Source organism: Stenella coeruleoalba, assembly GCF_951394435.1.
Source record: "Stenella coeruleoalba genome assembly, chromosome: 2".
NCBI classification, from domain to species: Eukaryota; Metazoa; Chordata; class Mammalia; order Artiodactyla; family Delphinidae; genus Stenella; species Stenella coeruleoalba.
Genome location: NC_137147.1, coordinates 92,812,444 through 92,833,710, shown reverse-complemented (window position 1 = coordinate 92,833,710; position 21,267 = coordinate 92,812,444). Strand labels below are relative to the sequence as shown.

The 21,267-nt window shown below is 33.4% G+C and overlaps 1 protein-coding gene across 1 annotated transcript in view; it reads left to right on the top strand.

The window, feature by feature from the left end:
* The window catches only part of TRPM7 (transient receptor potential cation channel subfamily M member 7), a 121,518-nt gene that overhangs the window by 53,764 nt on the left and 46,487 nt on the right, over positions 1-21,267 (top strand). The window contains exons 12-19 of the mRNA XM_079914322.1: positions 6,061-6,195; positions 9,557-9,610; positions 12,166-12,306; positions 12,596-12,730; positions 13,316-13,596; positions 14,620-14,848; positions 15,935-16,090; positions 16,168-16,311. Of these exons, the coding sequence (XP_079770448.1) occupies positions 6,061-6,195; positions 9,557-9,610; positions 12,166-12,306; positions 12,596-12,730; positions 13,316-13,596; positions 14,620-14,848; positions 15,935-16,090; positions 16,168-16,311 (1,275 nt within the window). The remainder of the gene's footprint in view (positions 1-6,060; positions 6,196-9,556; positions 9,611-12,165; positions 12,307-12,595; positions 12,731-13,315; positions 13,597-14,619; positions 14,849-15,934; positions 16,091-16,167; positions 16,312-21,267) is intronic.

Here is a 21,267-nt window from a genome sequence, read left to right as displayed (position 1 = left end):
GATCTTCCCTGTCGGAACTGCTTTTGCTGCATCCCACAAATTTTGGTATGTTATATTTCCATTTTTGTTTCTCTCTAGGTACTTTTTATTTATTTATTTATTTGGCTGCGTTGGGTCTTTGTTGCTGTGCGTGGGCTTTCCTCTGGTTGCGGCGAGCGGGGTCTACTCTTCGTTGCAGTGTGCGGGCTTCTCATTGCAGTGGCTTCTCTTGTTTCAGAGCACGGGCTCTAGGCACATAGGCTTCAGTAGTTGTGGCACGCAAGCTCTAGAGTGCAGGCTCAGTAGTTGTGGTGCACGGGCTTAGTTGCTCTGTGGCATGTGGGATCTTCCTGGGCCAGGGCTCGAACACGTGTCCCCTGCATTGGCAGGCAGATTCTTAACCACTGCGCCACCAGGGAAGCCCTCTCAAGGTACTTCTTAATTTCTCTTTTGATTTCTTCTTTGACCCATTGGTTGTTGAGTAGTATGTTGTTTGATCTTCATGTATTTATGAATTTTCCAGTTTTCTTTGTGTAATTTCTAGTTTCATACCATTGTGGTCAGAAAAGATGCTTGACATGATTTCAGTCTTCTTAAATTTATTAGGACTTGTTTTATGGTCTAACATGGTCTATCTTGCAAAATTTTCTGTGTGCACTTGAGAAGAATGTGTATTCTCTTGCTTTTGGATGGAACGTTCTGTATATCTGTTAAGTCCATTGGTCTAATGTGTCATTTAAGGCTGATGTTTTCTTAGTGATTTTCTGTCTGGATGATCTCTCCACTGATGTAAGTGGGTATTAAAGTCCTCTATTATTTTGTATTGCTGTCTGTTTCTCCCTTTAAGACTGTTAATATTTATTTTATGTATTTATATGATCCTATGATGGGTACATAAATATTTACATATATTGTATCTTCTTGTTGAATTGACCCCTTTATCATTATGTGCCATCCATCTTTGTTTCTTATTACAGTCTTTTTTTTAAAGTTTATTTTGTCTGATACAAGTAAGCTTCCTTTTGGTTTCCATTTGCATGGAATATCCTTTTCCATTTCTTCACTTTCAGTCTATATGTGTGTCTTTACATCTAAAGTGAGTGTCTTATAGGCAGCGTATGGATAGGTCTTGTGTTTTTATCCATTCAGCTACTCTGTGTGTTTGAATTGTTGAACTTAGTCCATTTGCATTTAAAATAATTATTATAAGTATGTACTCACTGGTATTTTGTTAATTGTTTTCTGACTGTTTTTGTAGTTCCATTCTGTTCCTTTTTTCTCTCTCTCTTGCTCTCTTCTTTTATGATTTGATGACTTTAGTGATATGCTTATATTATTTTCTCTTTGTCTTTTGTGTATTTGTCTTTTGTGTATAGGTTTTTGCTTTGTGTTTACTATGAGGGTTACATATAATAACTTATATCTGTAATGTCTATTTTATGTTGATAACCATTTGTTTGATCCCATTCTAAATCTCAACATTTTTATTTTCCTCTTTTCTGTTTTTCATGTCACAGTTTACATCTTTTTACCTCGAGTATCCCTTAACTAATTATTGTAATCATGGCTATTTTTACTACTTTTGTCTTTCAACCTTTATTCTAACTTCATAAGTGATTAATCTACTATTTTTACTATATATTTACCTTTTCAGTGAGATTTCTTTCATGTGTTTTCTTGTTACTAATTACCACCCTTTCTTTTCAGCTTAAAAGAAGCTCCTTTAACATTTCTTGAAAGGCTGGTTTAGTGGTAATCAACCTCTTTAGCTTTTGCTAGTTTGGAAAAGTCTTTCTCTCTTTCAATTCAGAATAAGAATTTTTGCCAGGTAGAGTATTCTTGGTTGGAAGTTTTTTCTTTCTGTACTTTGAATATATCATGCCACTCCCTTCTGGCCTGCAAAGTTTCTGCTGAAAAATATGCTAATAGTCTTATGGAGGTTCCCTTGTATGTAACAAGTTGTTTTTCTCTTGCTGCTTTTAGTATTCTTTCCTTGTCTTTAACTTTTGGCATTTCAATTATGTGTCTTGGTGTGAGTCTCTATAGGTTCATTTGAAACTCTCTGAGCTTCCTGTATCTGGATGTCTGTTTTCTTCCCCAGGTTAGGGAAGTTTCAGCCATTATTTCTTCAAATACAATTTCTGCCCCTTTGTCTCTCTCTTCTTCTGGGAACCCTAAAATGTATCAGTCCATTTGATGTTGTCCCATAAGTCCCTTAAGCTAACTTAACTTTTTTAAAAGTTCTTTTTGCTACTCTGGGTGAATTACACTACCTTGTCTCCAAGTTGACAGATCCTTTCTTCTGCTTCATCTAGTCTGCTCTTGAACCCTGTTAGTGTATTTTTCAGTTCAGTTTTTTATTCTTCAGCTCTGTGACTTCTATTTGGTACTTTCTTAGATTTTCCATCTCTTTGTTGAAGTTCTCACTGTGTTCATTCTTTTCCACAATTTGGTGAGCATCATTATAATAATTACTTTGAACTCTTTATCAGGTAAATTACTTATCTCCATTTCATTGAGGTTTTTCCCTGAGGTTTTATCTTGTTCTTTCATTTGGAACATATTTCTCAGTTTCTCCATTTTACTTGACTGTGTTTTGGTTTCTGTACAGTAGATGAAATAACCACCTCTTCCAGTCTTGAAGAAGTAGCCTTGTGTAGGGGATGAGCCTTGTCAATCAACCTTGACTCAGCTTTTTGTTCTCTCTCAAACCTTTCTGCTTGTTCAAGCAACGTATTGTATTTTTACTAGCTCCCAGTAGTGGAGAATGTGCAGTTACCTATCAGGGTCCCTAAGGGGAGTATTTCAGCATCCAGATTCAGACTGACTGGAATCCATACCCTCAGACAACATCTTTTGAAAATCTTCAGAATATTTAGGAAACTGAATTCAACAATACTTTCAAAGGACCATATACCATAATCAAGTGGGATTATTCCGGGGATCTGCAAATCAGTCAACGTGATATATCACATTAAGAAAAACGATGATAAAAATCGTATAATCAACTCAGTGGATACAGAAAAAACATTTCACATGATTCTATATCCATTTATGATAAAGACTCTCAACAAAGCAGGTATAGAGGGAAGGCACCTCAACATAATAAAGGCATATATGACATAATAAAGGCCTACAGCTAACATCATATTCAATGGTGAAGAGTTGAAAGCTTTTCCTCTAAGAACAGGAACAAGACAAGGATGCCTGCTCTTGCTACTTTTATTCAGCATAGTATTGGAAGCCCTAGCCACAGCAGTTAGGAAGGAAAAAGTAATAAAAGGCATCTAAATTGGAAAGGAAGAAATAAAACTGTCACTCTTTGCTGATGACATGATACTATGTGTAGAAAACCCTAAAGACTTCACCAAAAAACTGTTAGAACTAATAAATGAGTTCAGCAAAGTTGTAGGATACAAAATAAATATGCATGAATTTGTTGTGTTTCTATACACTAATAACAAAATATCTGAAAGAGAAATTAAGAAAACAATCCCACTTGCAATTGCATCAAAAGGAATAAATTACCTAGGAATAAATTCAACCAAGGAGGTGAAAGATCTGTGAACTAAAAACTATAATATGTTGATGAAAGAAATTGAAGAAGATACAGAGAAATGGAAAGATATTTTGTGCTCATTGATTGGGAGAATTAGTATTGCTAAAATGTCTATACTACCCAAAGCAATCTACAGATTCCGTGCAATCTCTATTGAAATTCCAATGGCATTTTTCACAGAAATAAAACAAGCAATTCTAAAATTTGTATGGAACCACAAAAGATCCTGAATAGCCAAAACAATCTTGAGAAAGAAGAACAAAACTGGAGGCATTATGCTTCCTGGTGTCAGACTGTGTCACAAAGCTATGGTAATTTAAACAGTATGGTATTGGCATAAAAATAGGTATATAGGTCAGTGGAACAGAATAGAGAGCCCAGAAATAAACTCATGCACATATGGTCAATTAATTTATGACAGAGTAGTCAAGAATATACAATGGGAGAAGGACAGTGTTTTCAATTATTGATGTTGGGCAAATTGGACAGCCACATGCAGAAGACTGAAACTTGACCACTGTCTTATACCACACACAAAAATTAATTCAAAATGGATTAAAGACTTGAACATAAGACCTGAAACCATAAAACTTTTAAAAGAAAACATAGGTGGTAAGATCCTTGACATAGGTTTTGGTGATGATTTTTTTAATTAACCAGACTAATACAGGAATGTTATTGTTGGTAACTTAAAACCCATGGGGAACAGAAGAACACCCCTTACAAGTACAGGATAAGAAAAGAAAGGAGAGAAGACCAACTGAGCAATAGAGTAAATGTTGTTAATGTTAGAATAAGTAATAACAAATCAGATTTGTATGTGATACGAGAAAGTAGGAGATAATCTTAACTAAAATAGGAATAACATGCCATGATCAATTATAGGCTGTTAATATATGAGAAATTGAATAAGTATTACATTCTTATAAGTTAGTTGTGCCTTGTTTTTAAGTGCAATGCCAAAATATTTTCCTTGTTATGAAATAGAACTGAGTGGTGAAAAAAAAATGACAGAAAACGTATCTGCTGTCTGATCATCATCCATCATGCATAAGGCGTGCATTTAGTCTGTATGCTAAAAAGATTTTGGAGACCCTATCCTTTGCAAAGTAATGGAAATCGGGTAGATTGGGTAAAGAAATGGTAATAGAAACTGCTGTAGAGAAGTTGTATAGTTGTATGGTAAACTTTTGAAGACAATAAAGATTTAAAAACAAGAGGTGAAAAAACTCAGTGATTTTTTAAAAATTTATTTATTTATTTAGTTTTGGCTGCGTTGGGTGTTTGTTGCTGCACGCGGGCTTTCTCTAGTTGCGGGGAGTGGGGGCTACTCTTCGTTTGCCGTGTGCAGGCTTCTTATTGCGGTGGCTTCTCTTGTTGCAGAGCACGGGCTCTAGGCACGCGGGCTCAGTAGCTGTGGGTCATGGGCTCTAGAGTGCAGGCTCAGTAGTTGTGGCGCACAGGCTTAGTTGCTCCACGGCATGTGGGATCTTCCCAGATCAGGGCTCGAACCCGTGTCCCCTGCATTGGCAGGCGGATTCTTAACCACTGCGCCACCAGGGAAGCCCAAACCCAGTGATTCTGGTATTGATTTTCACAAAGTTTTTTATCCTATGATACCAAAATATTTAAAATTTTACAGAAGCAATGAGGTATTATTAAAATATTAATATATCAGTAATACTAAACATACTAATATTATTACATTAATAAGATGACTTTTATAATGCTTCTCAGTGAAATTTCTGTATTTGTGTCTTTACTGATTTTAGAGTGTTTGATTCAGTGTCTGTTGAAGTCTGTAAAAGTGTCTCTAAAAACTTACAAGGGAGCGCTACAAATGCTGACTGATACGCGTGTTATATTAAACTGCAGTGCCGCATGTTGTATTGCTGTTAAGAGATATGATTTTTCTCTGACGGTGAATGGTTTCTGTTAAAGTTCTAAAGAAAACTAAAGAAAATGTACAATCTTTTCTGACTTACATAGTAGTTGTATTTTTGGAAAGTTTGTGACAGAATACTTTGTGTTTATATGTAAAGCAGAATTACTGGATTTTCATTTGTGAGAATCTAACAGGATAATAGAAAGTTGTATGAGATACAAGGCAATTCCTTTTTGAGTGACATTGTCTGGCATATTGCATGATTTCTGGTATCTTTTGACCGTGTCCATTAAATGTAGTAGTGGCCCCCAATTATTGAAATTATCCCTCTAAAAAACCTTTCTTAAACACTGAGAACCATTGCTCTAAGGTATTTTTCCCAAAATTTACTTAATGGTGGATTCTTTCTTGTTTTCACCCCCACGTAACCCTTGCTGTCCTACAGAATGTTTTTTAGGGAATGCTACCCTAGTGAGATCTTTTTATCTATTCCCTATATACCTTAAGTCCTAGCCTTTTATTACTTTGCATCTTTTTTATTTTGTTTTAAAACTGTTTAGGAACAAATATGTATAAATCCTAAGGACTTGCATGTAGAACTGTTTGTATAATTTTATTAATTTTGATACTGTTTTAGGTTGGATCCTTGGAACAAGCTATGCTTGATGCTCTTGTAATGGATAGAGTTGCATTTGTAAAACTTCTTATTGAAAATGGAGTAAGCATGCATAAATTCCTTACCATTCCTAGACTGGAAGAACTTTACAACACTGTAAGTGTATGTTAAAATTCTTTGTGGACTAAGCTTTATCATCTTTGGAAAGTGTCATTTTACCTGAGTATATTCATTCCTATTGGTAAAACCTTTAATATTTTGCTGGATTACATGGAAAAATTACAGCCAGTCTTAGTATAGATTGTTTATATGACAGTCTGAAACCCTTTCCCTGTTTCTGGAGACCTTCTCTGTCACCATAGCCACATAGGAAAGAGATGTCGTTAGTGTTAACCCTTTCCTTCACCTCAACCCTTTTTAAAACTATAAGATCAAGTTCTTAATTATAGAGTCATTATATTTCTTCTTTTTCTTGGTGGTCATTTGTTACACCAAATTTCTTTTGATTCCTTTGACCAATGGAGAAATTACACATTGCTTTTTCTTTTCTCCTTTTTGTTGTTTACATTCATGGTTTTGACCTTGTGGTGTCGTACTTTCAGCTTACGTACTGTTTTTCAATTTTTCTTTTAAAGAGCTCCTGAAAACTAATTATTCCTTTTACAAAGCCTTTCTCATTTTGTTTCAAATTTCATATCACTAACATTGGAGAGGGTAAATACTACTCTTCTTAATGGTTTTTCATTACTAATAGAAGTATACCTTGAGGAGTACTAGGACCAAATCCTAGCTTTCTAACTTTGACTTCTCTGCAAAGCTGTTTACTTTTATTTATCAGTTTCTACCTATTTATCTCTTTCTTTTCATTCCTAATGTCTTTGTACTACTCAATCATTTCCAGCCTATACTACTTCAGTAATCTCATTTCCTTGTCTATTTTCAAATCTTTAACCTAAATATTCTTATAGTGACATATTTTATCATATCTTTCCCCAGTTTAAAAACTTTTGATGGCTCCCCAGTATGTATAGAATAATACCCAAACCCTTCGCTTGATTTTCAGAGCTCTTCAGCTTTTGAAATTGTGCCTCAGCTATCTCTCTCACTTGGCCTTTTAATTCCTATCTCCCACCTCCGCATAGTGGATATTTCAACTATGTCATCTACGTACTATTTCCCCAAAATATAAACTTTTTAAAAAAGCATTAATTGTTTACACAGTGCTGGTATGTGTTTTTCTTCCAGCTACTACTACCCACTTACTGGATTTTATTCTTTGTTTGGAACCTAGTTAAAATGCCGAGGCAGTACTACATTGAAGCCCAGTGGTGCAGTTTGTTAAGTACAGTTATGTCTTCTACTGTGGATTGTAAATTTCCTTTGAGTAGCGATTTGTTGGCGTTCTACTGTCTCTAGCAAATAGATGTAAAAATTATTCATTGTGCCGAAGTAAGGTTTATCCCTGAAATGTAAAGCAAATATAAAACACTAAAAATAAAAATTGATCCCATTAGCAAGGAAAGTAATTTTTTTAACTGTATAACTCAAAGTTATTAAGATAATAGTTAACATTCAGCATCAATTATTGATAAAATTTTTTAAATTTAAGGGATTATATATAACATGATAAAGCAGTGGTTCTCAAACTTTTTGTTATCAAGATCCTATTACATAAAATTATTGAGGACATCAAAGAGCTGTTCTAGAGAGGTTTTGCTTATGTGTGTTGATATGTACCATATTGGAATGTAACACCAAGAAATTTTAAAAATATTTATTAATTTGTACTTCAATACAAATAATAAATCCATTACATGTTAATGTATATAACATTTCCCAAGAAAACAAAAAAGAATTAATGAGGAGAGTAGAATACTTTTATGGCTTACAAATCTCTTTAATGTCTGGTTTCATAGAAGGCAGCTGGATTCTCATGTTTGCTTTTGAATTTAATATCACACATCATGAAGCCTCTGGAAAACTCCACTGAACACTGAGAGAATGAGAATGAATAAATGCAAATAACATTTTAACATGATTCTGAAAACACTTTTGATCTTGTGGGCCTCCTAAAAGGGTCTTGGGGGCCTTCAGGAGTCCCCAGATTGTACTTTTGAGAACTGCTGTGTTAAAGTATACTTATTGTTTTACTAAGAAGTTATATTTAATGAATAAACATTAATGAATTAAGATAAAATAGAATTACAAAAATTGCGTTTCTCTCTGATTATATATTATTAGAGAAAATACAATGAAGCTTCCTAATACTTAAAAACTATGAAATAATTCACATTCACTTAGAAGACACATTTATTTTTAAAAAATTAACTTACAGGCCTTCTGTCTTTATTTTTTATAATCCTTTGCATTTCAGAAATGTTTGAGCTGTAAATATTTTGTAAGGCTTAGTGCACTAAAATATTACCAATTTTTTGTAAATATTTCTACTAAGTTTCTTTATGTTAAAAATAAATGACATTTTAAATAAAAAAAATTAACTTACAGGGGAGAATGAGCTGAGGGAACTCAGCTCTTAAGTCTATAGACTAAATACTGTAAAAAGAATGCAGTATCAGTTATAGCCATCTTTAGATATTATATAGAATTTGAAAGCCCGTAAAATCAAAGAAAATAATATTGTTTTCAAAGGAATAATAAGTTTACCCACTTAGATTTGAAAATGTATTACCAAGTATATGTAATCAAAATGGAGAAGTACATTGAATTGATTACTACAATGACCTCATAAAAATTAACAGTAACACAGTGGTGGGAGAAAAATCTCATTTGGTATTTCTTTTAAACAATAGATTTAAAGTATTGACAATAATTCTCTTGATTTGTGCTACATAGAATCAATTGCAGTAAACTTCATATAGGTCAGAGCACTGTCCAAAAAGTTTAGAAGAATATCTTTTTGGCCCATTTATCTCAGTTTTGATGGGGGAACATATACTCCTGGGTATTTTTTCAAAATACAGGATACCATCAAAATAAGATTAATGTAAAAATGAAACTTGTCATTAGTCTACTGTAATATTATATTTAAATAGAATTAAGATAATAGGGAAAAGATGGCCTATATAAATGTTAAAAGTTTGTTACCCAAAATATTTAATGTATTGCTACAGCTTGATGATTAGTGGCAGAAACAGAGGTACAGACATTTTAACAAGAGGAAAGAGAATGTATGCCTCCATTATCAATGAAATATAAATTAAATTTAACATATAATTGTGAAGCTTGCAATGTTTGCATGACTTTTAGAAAAGAAAAGCTTTTGTGTTTTGCATAAGTAAAAATGTAAGAGCATAAGAAATTATATATCTTGTTAAAGGTAAATATGACAACATGAAATAGTTACATCTTTTTCTTTGTTCCATTTTATGAACAGAACTTGTATAACTCAAAAACAATATAATTTGTGTAAGAACAAAAGTCCTGTAACAAAAAGGAAGTTGTTTAAGTTATTTTAGAAGAAAAATAATAGTTTGCTCTAATTATTTTCTCCTTAAAGAAACAAGGCCCAACTAATCCAATGCTATTTCATCTTGTTCGAGATGTCAAACAGGTAAAAGATTATTTTTGTTTTCGAAAAATGTTATTTTAAAAAAGTCATTTATACTTCATCTGTTTCTAGAAAGCATTTCAGTGCATCTTAAAATTAGCAATAAAGTGACTTTTTTTAGATCGAGATTAAAATAAGGGATAAATTTGTAGTAATACAGGAGTAAAGAGCATAATGTATCAGAAATCAAGAGAAAGGAAAGTTTATGAAATTAAAATCTGAGCTTCTAGTCATCCAGGATACAGTATGATGAATTTCTTAATGCTCATTTGTTCATAAAGGAAGGTCTTCTTTGTCTGTGTTAAGAAGAAATTTGTTCCCTGGGCATGTAAAGGACATTGAGAGAAACACAGATTGGTGATCTTCAATGGCAGATTTTGCCAATAAAAAGGCTGTAAATGTTCTGTCTTTCTTTCTGTGTATGTCTTTCTCCCGCCCCCCGCCACCATCTCTGTCTCTCTCCCTCTTCCCCCTTCTTTTATATTCAGTATTGGTAGTGATTTCATATATAAGGCTCTCATATGGTCTGAAGCCATTCTGTGGTGACTAAATTTGATACACTGATATTCCTCTTCTTTTCTACTAAATTCTCTGTGAACTAATAGTTTTAAACGCTTATTTAAAAATTATAACAATTTAAACTATTGATATCCAATAGTTTTATTTCCCTTGATGAAAAAGTACTCATAGTTAGTTAACTGAATTATTTTTAAAGTTTCTGAACTGAAATGCTTTCCTTCTAGAATTCTTCATTCAAATGTTTTACTTGCCATTAAGTGTGAGTATACTATTAAAAAATGGAAAACTTGATAGAAATGTCATTTTCTGTGTTTTGTAATATGTTTAATACTAAACTAACATTTCATAGAAAGAACTTAGACTTTGTCATACTTAAAATTTTTTTTATTTTTTTCCATGTGCTTTTCTTTGTAGCTTTATTGAAATGTATTTCACATACCATAACATTCATCCATGTGAAGTGTATATATAGTTCAGTGACTTTCTATATTTAGGGTAGTGCCACCGTCACCACAATTTTAGAGTATTTACAGTACCCCCCAAAGTAACTTCATACCCATTAGCAGTCTCTCCCCATTCCTGCTACTTGTCTACTCCTTGCCTCTGAGCCCGCCCTAAGCAACTGTTAATTCTTTTCTATCTCTGTGGATTTTCCTATTCTGGACAGTTCACATTAATTTTTGTTCGTTTTGTTTAAGTAACTAAAGCTTTCTTTTTTTTTTTTTCTTCCCAGAAAGCTTGAATAATGAGGGAGACCTTCAGTCCAGGGATTTCTTAAACACATTTGCATTATGATTTACTTATGTGGTTTAGCAGAACTATAGTTATTAATTCTGGGAACCTCACATAGGAGATTTGTTATATGTTAACTTCTTTTACATTGATGGCTATAATAATAAGCCCAGTTTTTCTACTTGCATAAGTGAAAAATCCTGAAGTAAAAGCAGTAATTGAATATTTTCTAATTCAAATTAATGAGTTTTCTAAGAGTTATTTGTATAGCTTGAGAAATTGCTTATCTTTTTTTTAGATAACTCACATTATTTTCCTTAAATTAAGTATTTCCCATACAAGTGAATTCATAACATAAGGGTATTTGTCAGATTTAAAAAAAAATAAAGCTAAAATATCTATCATACCTGACATCCTTAATCATAGAGCATATTTTGAGGTTGCTTAAGATGAAATAAAAACAAAAATCTTGTATTTAAGGTGAAAATATGTTTTTTGATTAGTTTTTAAATTAGCGATCTAAAGAATATAGGTATCTAGAAATTAGAAACTTCACAGATGCAGCCAAAATATAAAAAGTATAAGCATTTTAAAAAGTACTAAGTTCATGAAGTTATAATTAGGGAAATGAAAAGAATGGTGATGGATGGTGTAAGAGGGCAGAATTGGTTAACATATATAACTCATCTGATGATTAAACCCTTTAACCAATAATTCATTCTGAAACTGTCTTTCCAAACTCACAAATGGATTATGTTCCAAAAGTTCATTTGTAAATTGATACCCTGGGAAAATGAATTTTTATTTCTGAACAATGTTATAGGCGGCAGTTGAATTCTAGTCAAGGCTATAAAAACGTGTAATCTACAATATGGCCAATATAATTTTGGTTAAAAATATTTATAAGTATTAATGGGCCCCTCAGGAAACATTTATAGCATTATTTATGCAGGAAAATGCAACTTATGTGCCACGGCGAAACAGAATACTTGGCACTTAGAGGTTTCTTTGCCTGTGTGTGTGAAGTATTAGTACGGTGGAGAGATCGAATTATCTTCCTGTTGTAAGCCATACTCCTATCCTGAGCCACACCGTTGGGACTTCAAAACTTCAGAATCTCTCTTCTTACAAAAGGAAACAGAAACAAATCACTCCCTTCTTCTGTAAAGTTAGCTGCTGGCAACTCCAGCTTCCTGTAACAAGTAAACATTTGTTATTTTGGAGAGTAGTAGGCACATTTCTAGGCATGGCATGGAAATATTGAGAAATACTATTTTGTCTTTTTAAAACTAATGCTTTGTTTTCAGGGGAATCTTCCTCCAGGATATAAGATCACTCTAATTGATATAGGACTTGTTATTGAATATCTTATGGGAGGAACCTATAGATGCACCTACACTCGGAAACGTTTTCGATTAATATATAATAGTCTTGGTGGAAATAATCGGGTATGTAATTAATATTTGGGGGGAAGTCTATAGATGTGCTTTAAAATGAACTTACACACTTTAAAAGTTAAAAATTACTTAGAATGGTAAAAGTGGGATTGCCTTAAAAACATGAGATTTTAAACTAAGAGTACTTAGAAATATTTTGTAATTGAAATCCTGAAGAAACTATATATTTTTTTTGGTGTGCGTACACATATTTATATATACATACATGAGTAAAAACTGATTTTTTTATAGCATAACAGCATATTTAAATCTATAAAATCTAATAAGCTTTTGTTTTCAGAGGTCTGGCAGAAATACCTCCAGCAGCACTCCTCAATTGCGAAAGAGTCAGGAATCTTTTGGCAATAGAGCAGATAAAAAGGAAAAAATGAGGCATAATCATTTCATTAAAACAGCACAGCCCTACCGACCAAAGGTATATTTGTTTAAATATTACCCTTTCTGGCTTTCACATTTTGTTCTTTCTAAATTACTTAGTATTATGAAGCAAAAAACTACTTGTTTTAGTAAGAATTATCTTTTGTTTTTAGATATGGTATTATATCCTTGATTCTTCATTTTCCTATATGCCAAAAGATATTCATTGTTAATGATTCTGTTATTTTTTAGTATTTAACTATGATAATGACCAGAATTTTTAGATGCTTTGATTATTGCTTAACTGCCTCCTTTTATTCCATATTTACTTGATTAACAACATGCAAGACAGAGGTGTTATCCAAACTTTCCTTTCATTAATACTGTGTTTTATTGGATATTAGTTGAAATATTTAGGCCCTTTCTTTAATCCTGGAAAACTTCGTTGCAAAGACATTTTTTTGGAAATGACATTTCTATAAAATGAATAGCTATAATAAAAATCAAGTGTGTAAAATTTATGCTATTTTGATTTGTGCAGCTGTATGAAATTGAATAATAAAGGGTATTTTATTAAAATTCTCACATGAATGTCTTATGGCCTTATTTTGATGAGCCTTATAACATTTATTTTCTCTTAAAGATTGATACAGCTGTGGAAGAAGGAAAGAAGAAAAGAACCAAAGATGAAATTGTAGATATTGATGATCCAGAAACCAAGCGCTTTCCTTATCCACTTAATGAACTGCTAATTTGGGCTTGCCTTATGAAGAGGCAGGTCATGGCCCGTTTTTTGTGGCAGCATGGTGAAGAATCAATGGCTAAAGCATTAGTTGCCTGTAAGATCTATCGTTCAATGGCATATGAAGCAAAGCAGAGTGACCTCGTAGATGATACTTCAGAGGAATTGAAACAGTATTCCAAGTAAGTTACATTTTATCATTTGAAACATTTTAAAATACAAAATAGAGGGGGTTTAAGTGGAGATTATAGTGCCATGCACTAATTAGATTACATATTATAATTTTACTGGAAAAATTAAGAGAAACCCACTTTCTAAATGTTTAAGTTTTTTTTTTAAAACTCAAAAAGAAACTTTGCTGCCTAGGCATGTATATTGTTTGCAGTTCAAGAGTTAAATATCTCAACAAGAAAGAAGAAATGCCAGAAATCAGTTTAATAATTAGTTGTACATAATAGCAATTAGATTAGGAAAAGTTCCATTTGAAGTGGTGGGGAAAGGAAGAAAGTGAGGTTTGAGCTGTAGTCTAAGGAAATAAATTTAATTCAGCTGGAAGGGCATTTCAGCTGGTGGGACTACATACGTAGAAGAATAAAATAGTTCACAAGTTTTACAGTCTACTTAGGGGAGTAATAGAATATTAAGCTAGAAAGGTAGTTTGTAGGAAGCTTTATAATAGAGAATAGGACCACCTTCCCCAAAAATGGGCTGTCTTTGGAAGAGAGTAAGAGTTGTTACTGGAAATAACTCAAATAGAGATCCTGTGATCATGTTACCAGGGATTTAAGATTAAGATGTTCTTCATATTAGGTTAGTCCCTATTCACATTATTCTTCCTCTCTACTGGGTACCAACCCTCTTCTGTGTTTGAAATATTATATAGAGACTTTCTGAACAGAGCATCTGAATATTGTCAGTTTTGGTTTCCTGTGAGTCTATAGGTTTATTTCTAGGACCAGGGGAAAGTGCTCCGGAGTCACATTTTCAGTCTTGTTCCTAATGTGGCATATTTTAATATTTTGTGATTTTCACATAGTAGTGGATATCTGAAAACGTAGGGCTACTATGATTCTGATGCCTCACATTTCCCTAAGTGTGTGTGTGAAAATACTAAAAACTGGAACATGTTATGAATGACTTAAGGATAATGGTTTAAAACTGCAATTTGGTAATCTGAATATGTTTTGGCTTTTATCTTTTGATAGTGATTTTGGTCAACTGGCAGTTGAATTATTAGAACAATCCTTCAGACAAGATGAAACCATGGCTATGAAATTGCTCACTTACGAACTGAAAAATTGGAGTAATTCCACCTGTCTTAAGTTAGCAGTTTCTTCAAGACTTAGACCTTTTGTAGCCCACACCTGTACACAAATGTTGTTATCTGATATGTGGATGGGAAGGCTGAATATGAGGAAAAATTCCTGGTACAAGGTATACCTTAGAAATAATTTAATATAAAGTGTGTGATTAGATAAAAAAGAACAGAGGAATTAGCTCAGCTGTATAGTAAAATGCCTTGATTTGTGAGGGTGGTAGGGGTTGCGGTGTTGGCATTTTATCCCTCTTAGTCTTCACTCTGAATCCTTTTCAGGTGTGGTGTATAGTGATTGTTTCCCCAGTCTGAGCCAGGAGCATGAGAGCAACAAATGGGAGTATTGGCATTTATAGCAGCCATGAAAAAAAAGTTGTTGCTTTATGAAAAGATGATTCCCAAATTCTAAAATTCAGGACCTATCTACTAACTTAATAATCTGTTACTTTTAATTTGCTTGAAGTATATTGGATCTGCTCGGTTTTTATGGTTAAAAATTGGGGTAAAATGTTGTCTGGTACTTTCAGTTTCATTAGTGAGAGATTTTACTTTAAACTTTCCTTTTTGTTATTTTATGTCTGAAAAAAGGTATAGAAATATAGAAGGCAGAAATCAGGCAAGTAGTTTAATCACTGATCATTGTAAGTGGATAATAAATACTGATCATATACTAAAAATAATGGTGAAGGATTAACCCTGATATACAATTATAATAGAAACCCTGACACACAATTATAATTTCTTTGTGCTTGAGGATTTTGCAGGTAATACATAAAATTTTGGAAATAAACCTTTTTGTTTATAGAGGCACAAGCTGAGTAATCACGTTGTGACATGGAACACTTGCAGAGAGATTTAGGATAAAATTAAGCACATATTAACTTCATAAGGCTTACATTTTATTTAGACAAAAATGTATTTTCTGAACAAATTGTAACCTGATTTTTTAACAGGACAAGTGTATAATAATTATTAAATCTTTTCTATACCCTTATATCATAATACTCAAATGTTTTGTTACTCTTTAAAACAATTCAACTTGGCCTCTTTATATATAAGTAAAATGAAGTTTTTTTTCCCTGCACCACCAGGGGAAAAATGGCTAACTAATAATCAGGAGATTGTATACCTTTTTATTGCCTTTATTATATTCTTGAAGGCCATTAATTTTAAAATGTAAACTTTTGTGTTTCTAAAATTTTTAGGTCATACTAAGCATTTTAGTTCCACCTGCCATATTAATGTTAGAATATAAAACTAAGGCTGAAATGTCTCATATTCCACAATCTCAAGATGCTCATCAAATGACAATGGAAGATAGTGAGAACAACTTTCAAAACATAACAGAAGAGATTCCCATGGTAAGGAGGAGAAAAAATTTAAAGTAAATATAAATTTGTTGTGAATAAATGTACAATAAATGTTCTTTTTATTTTAGGAAGTATTTAAAGAAGTAAGAATATTGGACAGGAATGAAGGGAAGAATGAATTGGAGATACAAATAAAATCAAAAAAGCTTCCAATCACACGGAAGTTTTATGCCTTTTATCATGCACCAATTGTAAAATTCTGGTTTAACACGGTATGATTTTTTTTATTGAAGTATAATTGATACTATATGTTACAGTGTATAATATAGTGATTCACAATTTTAAAGGTTATACTCCATTTATAAAATTATAAAATATTGGCTATAGTCCCCATGTTGTACAATATATCCTTGTAGCTTATTTTATACCTAATAGCTTGTACTTCTTAATCCCCTACCTTTATATTGCCCCTCCCCCCTTCCCTCTCCCCACTGGTAACTACTAGTTTGTTCTCTATATCTGTGAGTCTGCTTCTTTTTTGTTATATTCACTAGTTTGTTGTATTTTTAAGATTCCACGTATAAGTGATATCATACAATACTTGTCTTTCTCTGTCTGACTTCACTTAAGATAATACCCTCCAAGTCCATCCATGTTGCTGCAAATGGCAAAACTTCATTCTTTTTTATGGCTTAGTAACATTCCATTGTATATATTTACCACATCTTTGTCCATTCATCTGTTGATGGACACTTAGGTTGCTTCCATATCTTAGCAATTGTAAATAATGCTGCTATGAACATTGGGGTGCATGTATCTTTTTGAATTAGTAACATGGTATATTTTAAAATTGAGCAAAAATTGTTTTTACCACATTAAAAACCATTCAGTTTTATTAGTTAACGTATTAAGTTCCTACATGGTCTAAATAAACCTTTAACAATCCATCTATGATTCTCTATCAAAATACAGATTACAGTAATTCAGAAGAATTCTTGTTCTTTGGATAGAATGATCTGAGAATTGTGATTTTTTTGATTTACACAAAGAAGCCTAGTTATTTAGTAAACATGGATGTACAGTAATTTTATAACTTCTTATGGAAGGGTTACCTGTATTTTTCTTAGTTATTGATGAAGATGTATTTGTTTCAAATATGCCAACTTATATTCATGACTTTCTGTTGATTTAATGAATGTTTATCAAGATTTTAATGAATTAACATCCTTTTATCCTAAAAGCAAATGGTCACAACTATTTAAAATTTACAGTGATCCTCTGTCTTTAATACAAAGAATGATTCCCTGAACACTTAACTAATGGTGATCTATAGGAATGATTTAAATCAATGACAGATGTCATCTCCATTTAGATTTTCATTGTACATTTTACATTACAGGCTCTTTAAACATCCATGGAGTAGTAAAAATAAATGATTCCTACCTAATATTATTTTCAAATAATCTCAAATAATGCCAGTATAAAAAAGATGCTGATAATAATTACACCTGCCCAAACATCATTCCCTGTGATCAATACCACAAACAAATTTTATAAGTGTTTTAACTTTAGATTATTTTCTGTAATATTCTCAATTAGAGTAACGCCAGAAAAGTTACTGACTTTAATGTTTTCTACTATGTATTCTGATATTTGTTTAGATTTGATTTTTGATTAAGTACTTTCACATTTTTTTCATCATTCAAGTTTCTTTCCACTGTGAACTCTTCAGGTGTTTTCTGAAGTATACATTTAGGACTGATGTCTTTCATCACTTATTACATTTGTAGGGTTTCTCTCCACTATGGATTCTCTGATGTTGAGCGAGGTAACAGTTCTGGTTGAAGGCTTTGTCACGTTCTCTACATTTGTATGTTTTTTGCTATTATGGTTTTTTTCTACTTTTTCTACTGTTATTTTCTGATGTTTTTGAGAGCCAGTTAAAGGCTTTGCCACATTTGCTACATTTGTAAGGTTTCTTTCCAGTATGAGATCTCTGCTGAATAAGATATGAATGCTGATTAAAGGTACTGCCACATTCTGTACTTTTGTAAGTCTTCTCTGCAGTGTGAATTATCTGATGCTGCTTAAGATTTGAGCCCTGGGTAAAGGCTTTGCCACATTCTTTACATTTGTATAGTTTCTCCCCAGTATGAATTCTCTGATGTTGAGTACATTTTGAGCACCATTTGAAGGCTTTTCCACAGTCTTTACATTTATAAAGTTTCCCTCCAGTATGAATTTTCCTTTGTCTACTTAGATTTAATGATTGATTAAAGACTTTCCTACATTTATTACACTTGTAATATTCCTCTCTAGTATGAATACTCTGATGTTGAGTAAGTTGATGTTGAAGACTGATTAAAACTTTTATCACATTCACTACATTTGTAAGTCTTCTCTCCAATATGAATCCTCTTATATGTAGTAATATTTGAGCTTTGATAAAAGACATTCCTGTATTTATTACTTTTAGAATGGTTTTCTGAAAATTCAGTGCCCTGATGTTTCATAAGACTTGAGTCTTGGTCAAAGTTATTGTCTGATTCAATGCAGGGATAGCTTGTTGTTCCATTATAAATGCTGTTGTAGTTATTGAAAAATAGAGCTCTTGGTTAAGACCATACACAGTTTATTGCAGTTTAAATTTCCAAGTCGACAACTTTCATGTTTTCCCAGCAGCATTTTTTGGAATAAATCTTCCGTGCCTACTTTGTGGTCATCAAAATCTGGGTGTCGTAAGAAGACATAGTTGGGTATGTGGCTACTGTCTCCATTTCCTTTACATCCTAGAGATCCTTTTTTTGCTCCAAAAAGGTGACCAGATCCCTATAGCTCTCTAACATCTGTCCCTGTACAATTCCCATTGATCAAAGTCCAGTCATTCCCATTCCTCTGGAGAGAAATCTATGGCCACATCTTGGAATGTCAGCAGTCCCTGAGAAGCTGCCATTTCCTCCTGTTCTTCCTCCTGCTCTGGGTTGTTTTTTCATCAATATTATGTTGAAGAAACACATCAGCATCTTGAGAATATACCTTCAAAGGTGTCAGCACATCTCCCTCACCAGCTCCTACCCACAAGCCGAACTTTCATAGTTGACTTTGAAATGCTGAAAAGGCCAATTTCTCTCATCCTTTGTCTCAGGAATAACCAGCTCCTGGCCTTTAAAAATGCTTTGCTGAAACCCTTTCAGGAGTTTGGGTTTTTGGGGGCATGAGCCACCAGTCTTCTTGCATTGCCCTGCAGTAAACCTTTCTCTGCTCCAAACTCCAACATTTAGGTATTATTTGGCTGGGGCTGTGGCCGCAGTGGGCGCCCGCCCCCCACCCCCGGCTTGGGGCACCCCCTCCAGGAACCCTCTAGGGGTGGGGCCATGCATTCTGCACTCTCTCCCAAGTGACTGAGGGCGGAGCGGCCCCACCCTCACTGCCCCCCACCCCCCGCCCGGAATGGAGCTGGAGCCCAGGTCCCCGCAGAGCCAGCAAAATGTTTTTAAAAGATAGGCTTTAAGGGTACCTTTGGTTTAGAGTCCATACTAATCTTGATATAACTTAGATCACTGGAAATCCATTTTCCACTTAAAAGAATAGTACGTTCTCTGATACACAATTATAATTTCTTCGTGCTTTTGGATTTTGCAGATAATGTTAAAATTTTGGAAATAAACCTTTCTGCAGTGTTAGTTGATGGTGAAAAGTAATCTAGATTATTCATATAGTTTTATTTTTCAGTGGTCTGATAGCTTATTTCTTTAATCATAGTACATGTTTGGTTATCTGTCACATAATTGGTTTTTCCCTTGCCAGTGGAAGAACAAATTTTACTACCAGGTTAAAGAGCATACATGTCCATAGAGGAATGGACTCCATCTGAGAAACACATGAGATTGGTGCCTACTTTTTTCCAGGGGCCGAGTGAATGAGTTTTTACTCCCCAGGAAAACTTTTAAGTTGTTTTTGGTTTTTGTTGTCATGTTTGTTGTGTTTCATTTTCATCATTATCAGGCTTTTTTTGAATTGCCAAAGTATGCAAATGTTAGTTCTCTGTTAACTTTATGCTAATATGAACATTTGAGAATTTGTTCCTTCAACCATTGCTTTCTCACCTACACACATACCCATTAACCTGAGACTAATTCATTACGCTTCCTTCCCAATACGAAAATTTTCTTGCTCCATCTTGTTCAGATGTTGAAATTGTAAATCTGAATTACCTAATATAATCCCCAAATTCTGTCTCCACTAATGGAAATAACATAGGTTTCATATGTTTGCATTCGTATGAACAACTATTTAAAAATGGACAATTCAGGTGGCTCTAGGAATTTCTTTCTTCTTTCTTTGCATATTGCAGTTTACTTCTCTACTCCACCATAGTTCAAATCAAAGATATGGCTTATTTTAAAACTGGTAGAGGCAAGGAAAACGATGAGAGAATTCTCAGCCACAATTGTTCAAGGGTCAGAGAGTCTGGGTTTTCCTCTGAAATGAAATGACTCTTCAAATGTTATTATATATTGTTCCTTATCATCTCCTTATAACCTTTCTTGTTAAGAGTCTCAAAGGTGGGATGTTCTCTTACCTAGGGAGAATGTTTTCCATATTTGTTTACATTTCTTGGGATTCAACCTCAGTGATTGGGAGCTAAGAAAATATTGGGTTGGCCAAAAAATTCGTTGGGTCTTTTCTGTAAGATGGCTGTAGTAGCACTTAGTTGTCTTCAACTTCATTCAAAACAATTTTGTTAGGCTGTATTGTGACAGCTGTCATATCAGCGTGCATTTAAAAAAAGCTTATCAAAATTGGTGAAATTTTGTGTAGCCATTTTAATATTGAAGACGGAAGAAAAAAAGCAACATTTTCAGCATATTATGTTTTATTGTTTCAAGAAAGATAAAAACAACTGAAATGCAAAAAAAGATTTGTGCAGTGTATGGAGAAGGTGCTGTGACTGATTGAATATGGTCAGAAGTGGTTTGCGAAGTTTCATGCTGGAGATTTCTCGCTGGACGATGCTCCGTGGTCAGGTAGACAGTTGAAGTTGATAATGATCAAATCAAGACATCGAGAACAATCAACGTTATACCACATGGGAGATAGCCGACATATTCAAAATATCCAAATCAAGCGTTGAAAATCATTTGCACCAGCTTGGTTATGTTAATCACTTTGATGTTTGGATTCCACATAAGTGGAAAAAATCTTCTTGACCGTATTTCTGCATGCGA